The sequence below is a fragment of the Mus musculus genome, chromosome 13, assembly GCF_000001635.26.
Source record: "Mus musculus strain C57BL/6J chromosome 13, GRCm38.p6 C57BL/6J".
Lineage (NCBI taxonomy): Eukaryota > Metazoa > Chordata > Mammalia > Rodentia > Muridae > Mus > Mus musculus.
Genome location: NC_000079.6, coordinates 54533891 through 54549191, shown reverse-complemented (window position 1 = coordinate 54549191; position 15301 = coordinate 54533891). Strand labels below are relative to the sequence as shown.

The 15301-nt window shown below is 43.6% G+C and overlaps 1 protein-coding gene across 8 annotated transcripts in view; it reads right to left on the bottom strand.

Annotated features, from left to right (window-relative positions):
- Simc1 (SUMO-interacting motifs containing 1) overlaps positions 1–15301 on the bottom strand; it is a 47552-nt gene that overhangs the window by 2099 nt on the left and 30152 nt on the right. For all 8 annotated transcript variants that reach the window (XM_011244528.1, XM_011244529.1, NM_176987.4 and 5 more), the window contains 5 exons: positions 11956–12110; positions 9336–9488; positions 7640–7768; positions 2059–2215; positions 1853–1937 (listed from right to left, as the gene is read on the bottom strand). In XM_011244528.1, coding sequence (XP_011242830.1) covers positions 1853–1937; positions 2059–2215; positions 7640–7768; positions 9336–9488; positions 11956–12110 — 679 coding nt within the window. The remainder of the gene's footprint in view (positions 1–1852; positions 1938–2058; positions 2216–7639; positions 7769–9335; positions 9489–11955; positions 12111–15301) is intronic.

Sequence of the window (15301 nt, the reverse complement as noted above, 5' to 3'; positions counted from 1 at the left end):
ATTCATGTAAAAATGGTCTGGCAAGTTTAATGTCAACTTGACACTAGCTAGAGTCATTTGGGAGGAGGGACTCTCAGTTGAGAAAATGCCTAAGGCTGGTTTATAGGTTAAGTCTGTAGGGCATTTCCTTTAGTGATAGATACAGGTGATATTCCTGAGTATCCTGGTGTATCAGCTGTGTGTGAGGGGGGAGGGGGAGAGAGGGGAGAGAGAGAGAGAGAGAGAGAGAGAGAGAGAGAGAGAGAGAGGGGGGGGGGGAGAGAGGGGGGAGAGAGAGAGAGAGAGAGGGAGAGAGAGAGAGAGAGAGAGAGAGAGAGAGAGAGAGAACGTGCGCGAGCCTGCTTTCCAGTTCTCCTGGATGACAAATGGTGGACTGTGATAGGAAGTATAAACAGAATAGACCTTTTCCTCTCCAAGTTGGTATTGGTCATGAAGTTTTATCAACAATAGAGAAACCCAGCTGTCTGTCTGGATTTGTGGATTTCCTTGAGATTGGAGCAAGGTCATAGGCTCTGGCATGTGAGGCTGTGTCCTCAGTCCACCATGTTAGGGGAAATGCCCCATTTCTCCTCTGTGAGGTTCCTATTTTATGTCAATCTTGATAGTGTATGCCTGGAAACCTAGCACCTGGGAACTCGAGGCAGGACAATCTCAGTTCAGGTCAGTCTGGACTACTTAGGAAGTTCCAAACTATCTTGAAATACAAAGTCCAATCTGAAAAAAGAAAAACAAAACAACTAAAGAAACCTATGTGCGTAGTAATTTTTAGTGATAAGGTGTCATATTTACCAGGCTGGTCTTAAACTTGCTTGAGTAGCCCAGGGTGACCTGGAGTCTGGTTCTCCTGCCTCCACCCGAGTACTGGTTCTGCTGTGCTGCAACTGAACCCAGGGTGTCACTGGGGCTTGAAGAGCAGTCAGCCAACCAAGCTGCAGCCCCAGCCTTCCTAAGGATTCATTCGTCAGCTCTCAGTAATCCTTACCTAATAAAATAGTTCTCACTCGAGCAAATCTGTGTCATTTGGCATGATCCTTGAATCCTGGTCGACCGCGTGCCTCCTGCCGGCTACCTAGGCTGGCTCTCCCAGCAACTTTGAAGAACATTTTCATAAGTTTTAAGGTCTCCCCTTCCCTCTCCTTTCAGGCAGTACTGGGACTGAACCCACAGACTGAAGGATTCAAAGCTGCATCCTCAGGCATTTTAAGATCCCTCTTAAATGTGGGTCCTATGCTCTATTCTGTACTTTACTGAGAGCTGTTATAATATTGTAGTCCATGAACAACTGATCTAACAAAGGTGTCATGAGAAGCCAGGGCTCTCATGCTAGGGGTTATGTTTATCTATAAATCTAATAACCAGGAGGACTACTGTATTATCATCATCTGTGACAAGATAGGAAAGTTACATTATCACAGTGATTCCAGCTATGCTCCCTGTAGATGTAATCAAGGAACAACGCTTTAAATAAAAGTTTTATTTTGTTATTATTTTTAAAAATACCTATTTTTATTTGATGTATGGGTGCTTCAGCTTGCGCTCATTGTTATCACCACATTATATTCTGTGCCCATGGAGGACAGAAAAGGGCATTGGGTCCCCTGGAACTGGAGTTATTAATGCTTGTTACAATGTGGGTACTGGGCCTGGAACCTGGGTTCTCTATAGGAGCAGGAAGTGTTCTTAATTACTAAGCCATCTTTCCAGTTCATATAATTTTTTGAGACACACTAACCATTACTATGTAAGCGTCACCTCTTCACCCTCCTGCCTCAGCTTCCTGGGTGCTGGGATTACTTACAGGGCAAGTGAGAGTTCTCTGCAATGGCCATTGTTGTGAGCAAGTGCTCCTTACCTCTCAGCACGTGTTGATAACTGGACAGCAGGAACTGCAGATGTTCAACCAGCTCATCCCATGTCTGCCACTGCGTTTTATCTGACTGCAGAGACAGTAAAAGCAGCGGGAAGATCAATGAGTCCCATTTAAGTATAGTTTCCCAATCTCCCTCATGATGCCCAAACAGCAGGATCAGGAGTGTTCTGAAGCAGGAAGGAACATACTTGACACTTGAGCAGGGACGTGGAGTTGTTCAGAAAATAGAGGGTCTGGGCCAGAGACAAGGGGAGACGGGTGGGTGTCTCACAGCTGTGCAGGAATATGATCTCCAGGACTTTGCATCGCAGAAGGTGGCTTTCCATGGTAGTAAAGAACATCTCCCTGTGTGGACAAGAGGGAGTTACCCAGAAGCACATTTAAAGAGCACATAGCACAGCATTCTCTGAATGTTCTAATGTAATGGAGGCCTACACAACCACAATGCTTGTAGACAGAAATGGATTTATTAATAAATCAGTAACTTATAGAATAATGGAACAGTCTTTGACATCTGAAAAAGACAAAGCCAGGTATCCTGGTGCATACCCATAATTCCAGTGCTAGGCAGAGGGCCAAGAGCTTGAGACCAGCCATCTGGGGACTGAACCCAGCACCCTGTGCTCCATCATTGGGATATACCCTTGACCTGAATTTTCTAATGCTTCCCATCTGTACTGGCTAGTTTTGTGTCAACTTGACACAGCTGGGGTTATCACAGAGAAAGGAGCTTCAGTTGAGGAAATGCCTCCATGAGATCCAACTCTAAGGCATTTTCTCAATTAGTGATCAAGGGGGAAGGGCCCCTTGTGGGTGGGACCATCCCTGGGCTGGTAGTCTTGGGTTCTATAAGAGAGCAGGCTGAGCAAGCCAGGTGAGGTGAGGCAAGCCAGTAAAGAACATCCCTCCATGGCCTCTGCATCGGCTCCTGCTTTCTGACCTGCTTGAGTTCCAGTCCTGACTTCCTTGGTGATGAACAGCAGTATGGAAGTGTAAGCCAAATAAACCCTTTCCTCCCCAACTTGCTTCTTGGTCATGATGTTTGTGCAGGAATAGAAACCCTGACTAAGACAAATTGGTACTGGGAGTGGGGTATTCCTGTGACAACCTGACCATGTTTTGGGGAGAACTGTGGAAGGACTTTGGAACTTTGGGCTTGAAGATCTATTCGTTGTTAAGAGCTCTGTCAGATGTTTTGTAGGAGGTTGGAAGATAATGTTGAGAACAGTGCAGAAGATGGAGGCCTGGCTTGTGAAATTTCAGAGGAAAAAGACTCTTTTCAGGGACATTGCTGTTTTGATTGTGAAGATTCTGTAGTTCTGGTTAGCTGGGGCTGAAGAATCAGCTGTGATTAACAAGATACCAGAACTACTAAAGCAAAAACTTTGCATTACTGGGACTATTGATGCTGGTTAGCTGGAGCTAAGAAATTAGCGGTGATTAAGAAGACACCAGCATCATTGAGGTGACATCTTCTGGGAAGTGTTTTATGAGAGCACAGTGGCTGTGTTCCAGAGATAGCCAAAGTTGTACCTTGTGCTGTGGCTGGACTTGGTAATGTGTAAGGGTCACCCAGGTGGTACTGGTTTTGAAGGCATGAAGGAGTTGAGCAGAGCAGCTGAGGCTTGGCATTGTGAGAGGCCATGGAAGGCCATTGGTGAAAGTCCAGCCTCATTTGCAATTGACGGCCCAGGACTGAAGGGGTCATGCAGTGTTTTGGAGATGCCAGTACCATGAGATGACCACCAAGAGCAGTAGCAGCAGTGGAGTACAGGCATCTGGAGCCTAGAGGATGACACGTGTGCTACAAAGGGCATGGCTGGAGAAGTGACCCAAGCCCTTGGAGGAGCCCAGAAGATCGTGAGTTGGATCCCAGACATTGGACGGTTGGAGATTGACTTTTGCTTTTGATTGTGGCTGTGCCCTGATATTTTCCCTCTTGAAGGAAGAAACTGTTTTAGTGGAGCCCACAGTTAAGAGACTTTTAATTGTAAAAAGACTTTGGATTTTAAAAGAGATGGATATTTTAAAGAGATTGAAATTTTAAGAATATGTAAAGACTGTGGGACTTTTAAAGTTATTTAGATCTTGGGGATGAATAAGATTGTAAGGGTTGAGGCTTACTAGTGATGTGTTTGTGTGTCAAGTTGACAAGGGGTCAATTGTACTGGCTAGTTTTGTGTCAACTTGACACAGCTGGGGTTATCACAGAGAAAGGAGCTTCAGTTGAGGAAATGCCTCCATGAGATCCAACTCTAAGGCATTTTCTCAGTGATCAAGGGGGAAGGGCCCCTTGTGGGTGGGACCATCCCTGGGCTGGTAGTCTTGGGTTCTATAAGAGAGCAGGCTGAGCAAGCCAGGTGAGGGAAGCCAGTAAAGAACATCCCTCCATGGCCTCTGCATCGGCTCCTGCTTTCTGACCTGCTTGAGTTCCAGTCCTGACTTCCTTGGTGATGAACAGCAGTATGGAAGTGTAAGCCAAATAAACCCTTTCCTCCCCAACTTGCTTCTTGGTCATGATGTTTGTGCAGGAATAGAAACCCTGACTAAGACAGCATCACAGATACTACACTCAAACATCTTTAAAATACATTAAGTACTTAGCAATTATGAATTATATTCAGCAAAAACCCTTCACAAATGAAGGTGAAATAAGAAATCAAGATAAATAAAACAATGTTGCAAGCCAGGAGTGGTGGTGGGCACCTTTAATCTCAACACTCAGGAGGCAGAGGCAGGTGGATTTCTGAGTTTGGGGTCAGCCACCATGGTCTACAGAGTGAGTTCCAGGATAGCCAGGGCTACACAGAGAAACCCTTTGTGAAAAACCAACAAACCAACTAACCAACCAACCAACAACAAACACAGAAAAAGGAAATTAACATAATTGCCCACATCCAGAGAATAAAGAGGAGAAATTAAAATTCTGTCAGGAGACTCTAGACCTCGTCCTCAGTCTGACAAGCTCCCTCCCAACACCTACAGGTCCCCTTACATGTAGTGCTCAAGCCTGAATGGCTCTCTAGGATGAAGACAGGTGAGGATATCTGCACACACTGTTTCTCTAACATCTGACCTGAAAGGTCTGGTGTATTGAGGCAAAAGAAACAGAAAAGAGTCATACAAGTTAGAAAGTAGGATGTCAAATACCACTGCAGACAACTTGATGGTGTATGTAGAAAGGGCAAAGAAAACTACGAAAAAAACAAATTCTATTAGAATAGCCAAATTTAACAAGTTTGCAAGATTTTATTTTTTAAAACAATTTTCCATGTTGATTCTTTCTTTACATTTTTTATTACCAATTTTGCCTGCATGTATGTCTCTGTTCATGTCAAGACACCTGTGGGAATTAGGTTTTTCCTTCCACCATGTGGGTGCCAGTAACTGACCTCAGACTGTCAGGCTTAGCAGTAGGCACCTTTACCACTGAGCCAGCTTGCCAAGTTTGTAAGATTTTATATACCACCAACAAGCCAGGCCAGTTATTTTTCAGTACTCATGAATACTATCTATATAAACTTGTGTAATGTAACTGTAAAAAAGTAATATTGAAGATAATACCTGAATTAATAATGAATAGAAGTAAAGGTTACTTTATGTATCTTCTAGTATAATTTGGGTGGGTGGACAGTTTGTCCCTTCTGAGAAAGATCTTAGTTTTTATTTATATTGTTTTTGTCTACTCCAAGTCTAAACTTGAAGGATGACTTCTTAATCAAGTTGACATGGTAGGGAGAGTTTGGATCTGATGGTGTCAAGAAATTATGCCTTGACTACACAGCTATTACTCACCAAAGACATCTCCCTACCCTTTTCTTCCCCTTTTGATTATAGTTTGTGTGTTTTTTCCTAAGAGAAGCCATCTATGAAAGGCTATGAGTGAATTTCCTGGAGATGGCCCCCCGGCTTGCATGGCTGTGATGGGTGCACTCTGGAGAGGCACAGCCCAGAGACTTCCTCCCAGGACTGCTTCTCACTGCTGATGTGCCTTTCCTGCCACTATCACATAGCCTAGTGATTCCTGGACATCAGCCTACCCTACTGGGCAATTTCCTGCAGATCAACATGAAGATGACCTTTCATGAATTAATGCTGTTTAGATGAATTACTTTATAGAGTTCCTCATTTGGCTAAAATAATTTTAGGAAGAAAGTTTAAGGAGATGATTTTAGTTGTTTTCACAGATGTAATAAAGTTAGGATGGAGAATAGAATGTGCCCCCTCCTCATAGACTGGTAAGCAGAGGCTACAGAATAAGGGATGCAGTGAGCTTTCAGACGTTACACAGAATAGATACAGCTTTGGGACAAATTTGTAATCAAGGAAACTATTCGATCTAGGTCAGGTCCACGGATGATGCTAAGCATGTGCACTATAAAGCCAGGGCATGTGAAACTGTTGCTGTGAACTTATAATGAACTTAAAGAATGAAACACTGCTTTCAACTTACTATGGACATCCTTCTGTGACTCCCCTTTTATGGTGGAACATTTTATGTATGAGGTAATTTTATAAAGAACTTTTGTCTAAGAGGGAATAAAAAGGCCGAGAGAAGAAATAAAGTGTGGCTTTTGGAGCTGTGCTCCGTCCACCAAATGTATGCATATCTGTCTGTCTATATGTATGCACATAAATATATATGTAGTTATATGTATATGTATATAAATATGCATGTGCAGTTGTGAAACTGATGATACAGGTGGTCAGGATAGGCCAGAGGGAGTGAGTGTGTGTGTGTGTGTGTGTGTGTGTGTGTGTGTGTAGTGGCTATTCCTGGTTGTCAACTTGACTATATTTGGAATGAACTACAATCCAGAATTGGAAGGGTCACCAGTGACCCTAATCTGGAGGCTGGGAGATAGAAGTTTCTGACCTGGATCTTGGTATGGAGATCTTAAAGACAGGGAGATCTCAGAGTTCAAGGTCATCTGGGATTAAAGGTATGGTGGCACAAACCTTTAATCTGGGCTAGACCTTCTGCTGGAGAACATATAAGGACATTGGAAGGAGGGAGTTGTGCTCTCGCTCCTTTGCCTGCTTGCCCTGTGGGACTGAGTAACTGCTATATCCTTGGACTTCCATTCACAGCTATTACTGAACCATTGTTGGGAATTGGACTGCAAACTGTAAGTCATCAATAAATTCCTTTACTATATAGAGACTATCCATAAGTTCTGTGACTCTAGAGAACCCTGACTAATACAGTCTGTATATATGTGTATATGTGTGTCCCCTTCACTTTCTTCCTTTCTTTTTCTCTCTGGCTCACGAAGTGGTAAGGAACTCTGAGCCTCTTGCCTGGCTGTCAAGGGGCACTTGAGTAAGAGAAAAAAGAGCCCAAGTAACTAAGCTGCTTTTTTAAATCTCCCGCTGCTATCTCCATGAGGAAATTGCCAGAAGCCAGCAGCTTTTGGCTCCCATCACCAACTCCATACCTCATTTGCTTCCTGGATGCCAGTCTAGCACCTGGCATTTTTCTCTTGAAATTCTGTTTCTAGGAGGCAGAGATTAAAAAGTTAATTTAAAAATAAATGACTTTAGTTCTCTCTCTCTCTCTCTTTTTTTTTTTTCATACAGGGTTCCTTTGTGTTGTCCTGGTGGTCCTGAAACTTACTCTGTAGACCAGGCTGGTTTCAAACTCACAGAGATCTGCTTGCCTCTGCCTCCTAAGTGCTGCAATTAAAGGCGTGCACCACTACCTGGCTTAGTTCTCTTTTTAATAGAGAAATCAGACACAACTGAAACAAATGCTCAAACTACACTCACCTCTGGCTCCTCTCAGGGATATCCAGCACAAACCCAAACATCATCTCCGCTATTTTATTGGAGCTGCAGGTTGGAGTCCTGTCCACCTCTACAGCGATGGACAACATCCTCTGAAGCTGACACACAATCCTGGATCCAGAACACAGGAGACACATGAGTAGGAAGACATGGAGAGAGGCTTTCCTGAAGCTGGAGAAGGTCCCCACAAGAGTATGCCAAGCACAGAGACAACTGGGTGTGCAGGTACACACCTTTAATTCTGGCACTCAGAAGGTAGAGACAGGCAGGCCAGCCTGATCTATGTACTGAGTTTCAGGCCAGTTAGAGTTACCGTTGAGATTTTATCTTAAAACAAACAACAAAAAAGTGAACAACAACAACAACAACAACAACAGAACAGAGACCATTACAAGGTCCTCACAATACACAGGCCAAGGAGAGTACCCAGCCCTTAGCTCATTCCCGCTTAGTAGTCCATCCTTCTGATTCTCTCTGCCAGCTCATATGTGAAACTTCTAGAATTTGAGGGTGAGCTACATGAGCAAGATACTCTTAAATTAAAACAGAACAATATAATCCTAAGGGTCTAGAGAACTGTAAAGACGCTGTAACTTCTCTATTTGGGAAATGAAAAAACAGGTCTAAGGTGACTAACATTATTCTCTTTGTTATAGAAGACATTTCAATTACTTTTTTTTTTTAACATATTAAATACTTCTATGCTTCATGTGCATGCCTGGTGCTGTCACAGACCAACAAAGGCCCTAGATCTCCTGCAAATGGAGTTACAGATGGTTCGGAGCTGCTGTGTGGGTGCTGGGAACCAAGTTCCTCTGGAAGAGCAGTCGGTACTCTCACTGCTAAGCCATCTCTCCAGCCTCATCATGTATATGTCCTATTAGTGGTTTCTTACTAAGACTAGCCTCAGAATTTCCAGTGGTAGACCTCACCTTCTCTCCCATCAGACACAAATATGGGAGAGAGGCAGACACAGCACTGGGAGGCTAAGCAACACTTCAGAAGGGTAAGCTTGGCTTGACAGCACTCACTTAAGCACATATTATATGGTGGAAGTGTGTTGTTTTCAGAGAAACTGCAGACAGTGACCAGATAACAGAACAGGGCAGGCCAGCTTCTGACTTCGATGAAGACACCTGTGAGCTGCTATACCGGCTCTGTTCAAGTTGATCAAGTCAATTTCATTAGTGTTTAAAAGAAGACAACAGAGCTGGAGGTCTCAGCAGCTAGGAGGTAGGAGATGGATCAGAGTTACAAGTCTCAAGGGGCAGGACTGCTCCTCAGTGCAAGTCTGAATGGCTACGTGGGATGGGTGTCTTTAGAGGAAGCAATGTCCGGCAGAGCAGGCTCTGGACTTGGGTTAGTATCCACAAAAGGGAGCTAGAAAGAGGGGACCCTTTCTGATCAGAACCCAAAGGTGGAAGGTTAGCAGTGAGAGCCCCTTCTTTTCTGTGGATGGAATGTAGGTCCTAGTGTATGCCACACACGAATTCTACAAAATTACACTCCTAACCTAGATAAGTCCTTTTTTCTTTTCCTTTTTTTTTTTTTTTTTTTTTTGAGAAAAAGTCTATGTTACAATAGTTGGTAATTTGGAGCAATCTGTTCTTAGGACAGTCCTATTTGCTAGATACCAAATCCTCAAAGCCCTGGAGACAATTCTTTGCTTGCTCCTTACAGTTGATTGGTGTTCTTGTTCTGGTTAGGCCGGGGAGACAGATGGTCACTGCTAGTTTTCAAGACTCCTGTTCTTGGAGAGGTCTGAGTCTCATCTTGGGGTGGAGTTAATTCATTTTCAGTCACTGCTTTGACCAGCCACTTAATAACATCTCTGGAATAAAGAAGAGATAAAAAAGGAAGTTGTACACAGCTGTTGTGCCTACAGCATTCAGACCTGCTTACACTGGTCTCCCAGACCAGGAGCTTCCTCCAAAGGCAACCAAGAGGACCTTGGGGTTATGTTCAGTATTTAAGCAAGTCTAACAAAGAGCAGCATGGTTATAAAAGCTGACTGGAATATCAACATGTTTTTTTCTTCTCCTTCCGTGGTACTGGGTACTTGAGCCTAGGACCGTGGGAATGCCTATCAGGCATTCTACCAGTGGGTTGAACCTCAGCATTTTCCATGAAGGTACAGATTAGTAACATTTTATTCTTGTTGTCGCAGACACCTGGCAGAATACTTTGAGGGAGGATGATTTATCTCAGCTCAAACTTTCAGTGGTCAGTGGCTGCCTGGGCTGTGCTGTCAGGTACAGCATCTGGAAGCCTATGGCAGAGGCTCTTTTACTTCTTGGTGGATTAAAAACCAAGAGAAATGGGAGTGTAGAAAGTGGCCAGTGTGTGCTATAGCATCGGGTTAGCCCCACCCCGTTGACCTACCCCATCTAATTAGTCCAACACCTCCAAATAATGTGTATTGTGAATTCATCAAGGAATTAACACATTCATTAGGGGCAGAGCCCCCAAGGTCTGCCTGTCTCTGGAAACAACATCAAGTGCTTTACTAACCCAAATACTGGCCAATCACAACTGGCTCCTATAAATACAATATGGAAAGCAGCCCTGGAAGGCAAAGATGACTTTCTGACCAGTGCCACTTCCTAGCCAGGTGGGAAGCGGGACTAGCTGACCATAGGTCTTCACTGGCTCTCTGTCACCATGCATCATCTATTAAAGCGGTTAAGAGTGCCCGACTGCTCTTCTGGAGGTCCTGAGTTCAAATCCCAGCACCCACATGGTAGCTCACAACCATCTGTAATGAGATCTGACACCTTCTTCTGGTATGTCTGAAGACAGCTATCGTGTACTTACATATAATAATAAATAAATGTTAAAAAAAAAAAAAAAGAACCGGGGTTCAGAGGATGTGCACTGCAGTCATCCTTTATCTAGGCCTTAGGCTCTATCAGGAAGGCAAAAACATCTCATATGGTTAATATTTATTTTGATGATTACTAATTGCTTAAGTAATCAAGATTAAGAAAAAAGTGGCATTGAATACATACACTGAATTATTCCTCCCCCACAAACCACCGTTAACCCTAGAGAAAATAAAAGTGTAAAGAACAGACCTGGATATGGTGGCACTCGGCTTTAATCCCAACAATCAGAAGCAGGGGCAGGTTAGATCTTGTTAGTTTGAGGGCAGCCTGGTCTACAAAGTGAATTCCAGGACAGCCAGGGCTACACAGAGAAACCATGTCTCAAAAACCAAAAACAAATAAAGACCCAAACAACCAAACCCTACCCCCTTGCCAAAGGCAATTAACAGGAAAAACAGGTGGTATGGACAAAATTAGAAGACAATTAGAAAAGATAAGAAATGTGTGGGTACAGACATTGTTTTTCCCCCGAGACAGGGTTTCTCTGTGTAGCCCTGACTATCCTGGAATTCTGTAGACCAGGCTGGCCTTGAACTCAGAAATCGGCTTGCCTCTGCCTCCCCAGTGCTGGGATTAAAGGCGTGCGCCACAAAGTAGTGGATGACAGCTATAGCGGCCGGGGCTCCCGACCACTGAGCCTTCTCTCCAGCACTGCTGCTCATTCGTAACAGCACTTCTGGCAGCTAGAAGACAATTTCTTCAAAGCTTTGCATAAAAGTTATTCTTAAATATGTAAACTAAACTAAGAATATTTACCTACTTATTAGTCAAAACATGAGAGGAAGAAAGGTATTTTCAAACATGACTTCTCAAAATTCTTCCTTTATATATATATATATTCTTTGGAATAAGGAATACTCCTTGTTACTCAGGAGTCCACATGGTCAATTCAGAGAAGTTTCCTGTGATTCTCCACAGTGTTGGGAGTTACCCCACTCATGGTATTTAGTAATAAGAAAGATCTCATCCCCTTAGTCTCTGGGTTTATCTAGAGCAACTGAGAAGCACCTAGCAGGCCCGTGTCTGAGAGAGGACTTCCTAAAATAATCAGGCCTCATAAGCATCCAACTTTTCTCTAAGGAATGGTCCAATCTACTGCCATACAAAGCCTGAATAGGTAACTGAGATAGTAAGACAGTGGAAGGGCCTGGCTGGAGAAGTGGCTCACTGGCATGTGGCCTTGGGGCTGTTCACTGCTTTGCCCCTATCCTCTTAGTTCCTTTGCTTCCTGGCTGCTTCTGCCATGAAGACCGAAGTCTCTGAATCTGTGAACTTAAATAAGTCCTCTCTCTCTCTGTCACTTGTCTTCTCACAGGTGCCAGTGACCATCAGCTGACACACTGACACACTGGGCTTTACTTGTTACAACTAGAATCTCTATTCTCTCATACCAGAGCTCTAGTATCTCATTACCTGACATTGTGAGGCTGTTTGTCACATGACAGAACAGTGTTTGCAATGGATTGCTGTAGGTGCTGCCGCTGTCTCCTCAAGATCTGCTGGAAGTCATCTTCCAGGGTTTGCACTACGTAGCGTAGAAAGAGAACTCGTCCAGGCAGAGTTTGTCCCTGTGGAAAAAAGAATAAGAAGTCAGGGTTGCTTTTCAGTCCCTTGGATGACAGGGAAGTGTGGGCTGCCATGCGGCAGCACGTTTATCTGTATCAGAGAGAGATTTCTGGCAGACAACAGGTATTTTGAGTCATGGCAATAAAAACTACCAACTGTTTTCCGAGGTGGCTGTACCATTTACAATCTCACCAGCAATGAATTGGACTTATTTCTTCACATTCTTGCCTAAAAATCTGTGGTAAAATACAAACTATATTAAATTTCGATTGTAGCCATTTAAAAATAGTGTTAATAGTTTGGATGTATATCCTCCGCAGGTTCATGTTTTGAAGGAGTAGTCCTCAGCCGGTGTTATTTTAGAAGCTTTGAAACCTTTAGGAGATGGGGCCTAGGCAGATGAACCAGGTCCCTGGGAGCATGCCTGTAAAGGGTGCGTGCTTGTAGAGGGATATTGCTTGTCCTAGTCCCCCTTTTCTCCCTTTTTGAATATTATTAAGTGAGCCACTTTTCCTCACCACCATACTCTTCTGCTGGGATGCTCACCTCACTACATTTTGGAACAGAGCCAACCATGGACTGAACTCTCTGAAACCAAGAGCTCAGATAAATCTGTCTTTTTAAATTCTTTCAGTATTAGTCACTGTGAGGAACAGTCTGATATAGTATTAGTCACTGTGAGGAACAGTCTGATATAGTATTGGTCACTGTGAGGAACAGTCTGATATAGTATTGGTCACTGTGAGGAACAGTCCGATATAGTATTGGTCACTGTGAGGAACAGTCTGATATAGTATTAGTCACTGTGCTGTGAGGAACAGTCTGATATAGTATTAGTCACTGTGCTGTGAGGAACAGTCTGATATAGTATTGGTCACTGTGAAGAACAGTCTGATACAGTATTGGTCACTGTGAGGAACAGTCTGATATAGTATTGGTCACTGTGAGGAACAGTCTGATATAGTATTGGTCACTGTGAGGAACAGTCTGATACAGTATTGGTCACTGTGAGGAACAGTCTGATATAGTATTAGTCACTGTGCTTACTCAGAGTCATGCACAAGGCTACAAAAGCTTTCACCCTGCAAAACTGATCAACAGTGGCTGTTCCTGTCTCACCCTTCCACCCCCAGTAATGGCTACTTTCTTTTCCCTTTTTTTTTTTTTTTTTTTTTTTGGTTTTTCGAGACAGGGTTTCTCTGTGCAGCCCTGGCTGTCCTGGAACTCACTCTGTAGACCAGGCTGGCCTCAACTCAGAAATCCGCCTGCCTCTGCCTCCCAAGTGCTGGGATTAAAGGTGTGTGCCACCACGCCCGGCTGGCTACTTTCTTTCCTCTTGCTTTTCTTGGCTTTCAGTTCTTGGCAAGGAAAAAACATCATGGCCAAAGGACCACCTCCCAGTGGGAGAAGATTCATTCTTCCAAGGAGTGTCCTAGAATGCTTCTAGCATCCAAAGTCCTCAAGCCAGTACCAACCTCCCTAATACCATCAACCATAAGCCAGCTAACGGACTAAAAGCCCTGTCTGTTACTTTGTTGTTGTTTTCATTTGTTTTTCCAAGATAACCCTCAGTGTCCTGGAACTCTTTCTGTAGACCAGAGCGGCCTCATATCAGATCACCTGCCTCTGCCTCCCGTGCACCACCTGTGCACCACCACTGCCCTCTATTTAGTCACCATTTAAGGACCAAATGCACAAGCTAGGAACAAAACCTCCTAGCAGGTCTTTGCTACTTTGTAGGTTCTTGTCCTCCCCCTCCCGGCTTTACCCCATCACTAGATAGGAGAGAAAGAAGGATTGGGGGTGGGGGAATAGCCTTGAATCCAATTTCTTTCCTTTTGTTTCTTCTTTGAGCACTAACAAACTTCTCTGACTACTAACAAACAGCAACAAAACCCTGCCGCGCACCCCCCCCAAGACCACCCACCCTGCCTCTAGGGTGGGGGTGGGAGTGGGGGAGGGCTTGCATTCACATACCCTCTAAAATTTGCCAGAATTCCAAACTTCACACAATCACAAAAAGCTATGTGCAGCCATTGTCAGCTGCTGTACACAGTTCAAAGCAGCCCCACATCCCCATACCTGGGATTAAAACCAAAATGCTTTCTTATATTTCTGTGTTTTTTTTTTCACTAAAAAGCCTTTAACACATGAGCATTTTTAGGATCACAGGAGGTGGTGGTAGTTATATTTTATTCATGATTGACTTATAGGAAGATAAGAAATGGATCCATTTCTTCTCTTTTAAACCGGCTTAGAGCATCCATTTGCTGGCGGTCCACAGGCTGCGCTAAGCTCCCACCTATCCATTTCTTTTGGGATCACTTTTTTTCTCTCTTTTTGGCATATGGTTGTTCAAACTAATCTCTATAATGAATTCTTATGTTTCCCTGGGGGCAACTGTGCTAGCTCCCTTTTCATCTTATTTATTTAAATATTTTGTTCCTTTTTCTTCATCTAACTGAAGGCTTTATATTTATTTTTTTGGAGAATGAGCTCGGGTAGAAACCTTTTTTTGAGAATTAGTTATCTGAAGAAAGTACCTTTTCTAGTATGTACGATTGAATTTATTTAGGGTAAGACATTTGGCAATCAGCGTGGCTTGAAATTATTGCAGGCTATTTGATCAGAATGTGAACCCTGAGATTTTGTTATTTACTGAAAAAACAAAAACAAAAACAAAAACCCTGTTTCTAGTTGTGGTATGACTTAGCCCTTAGCACTCACCTTTAATCCCTCTGGCTGGAATGCAGACACACACTTAATCCAAAACAATGAATGCAACATTACTTTGTAGAAGGAAGCACCCATATTTGAAGGCAGACAAAGTGACTAATCAGAGATCGGACAGGATAGGATACGCCCAGCTCTCACAAGAACAGACAGGAAAAAAGAGGCTACTTATGGGAGCACCACAGAAAAGAGGGGGAAAAAGAGGCAGTTTTACCAGGACAGTCAGGATAGAAAGGGGGGGGGGGGGAAGAGTAGTTAGATTCAGTCAGTTTGGAGAGTTTGAGTCAGAACAACTGAGTTGAACCAGCCAGTTAGAATTCAGAACTAGAAAGGGAGAGCTTATTCAGCAGTAAGTCTCAGAGGCTGAAAACATTCTAGACCTAGATCAGATTGTACGGAGGCTAGGAGCTTCTAGAACTTGGCCTAGGTTAGCAGACAAAAGCAGCACGCTTTGAAGATA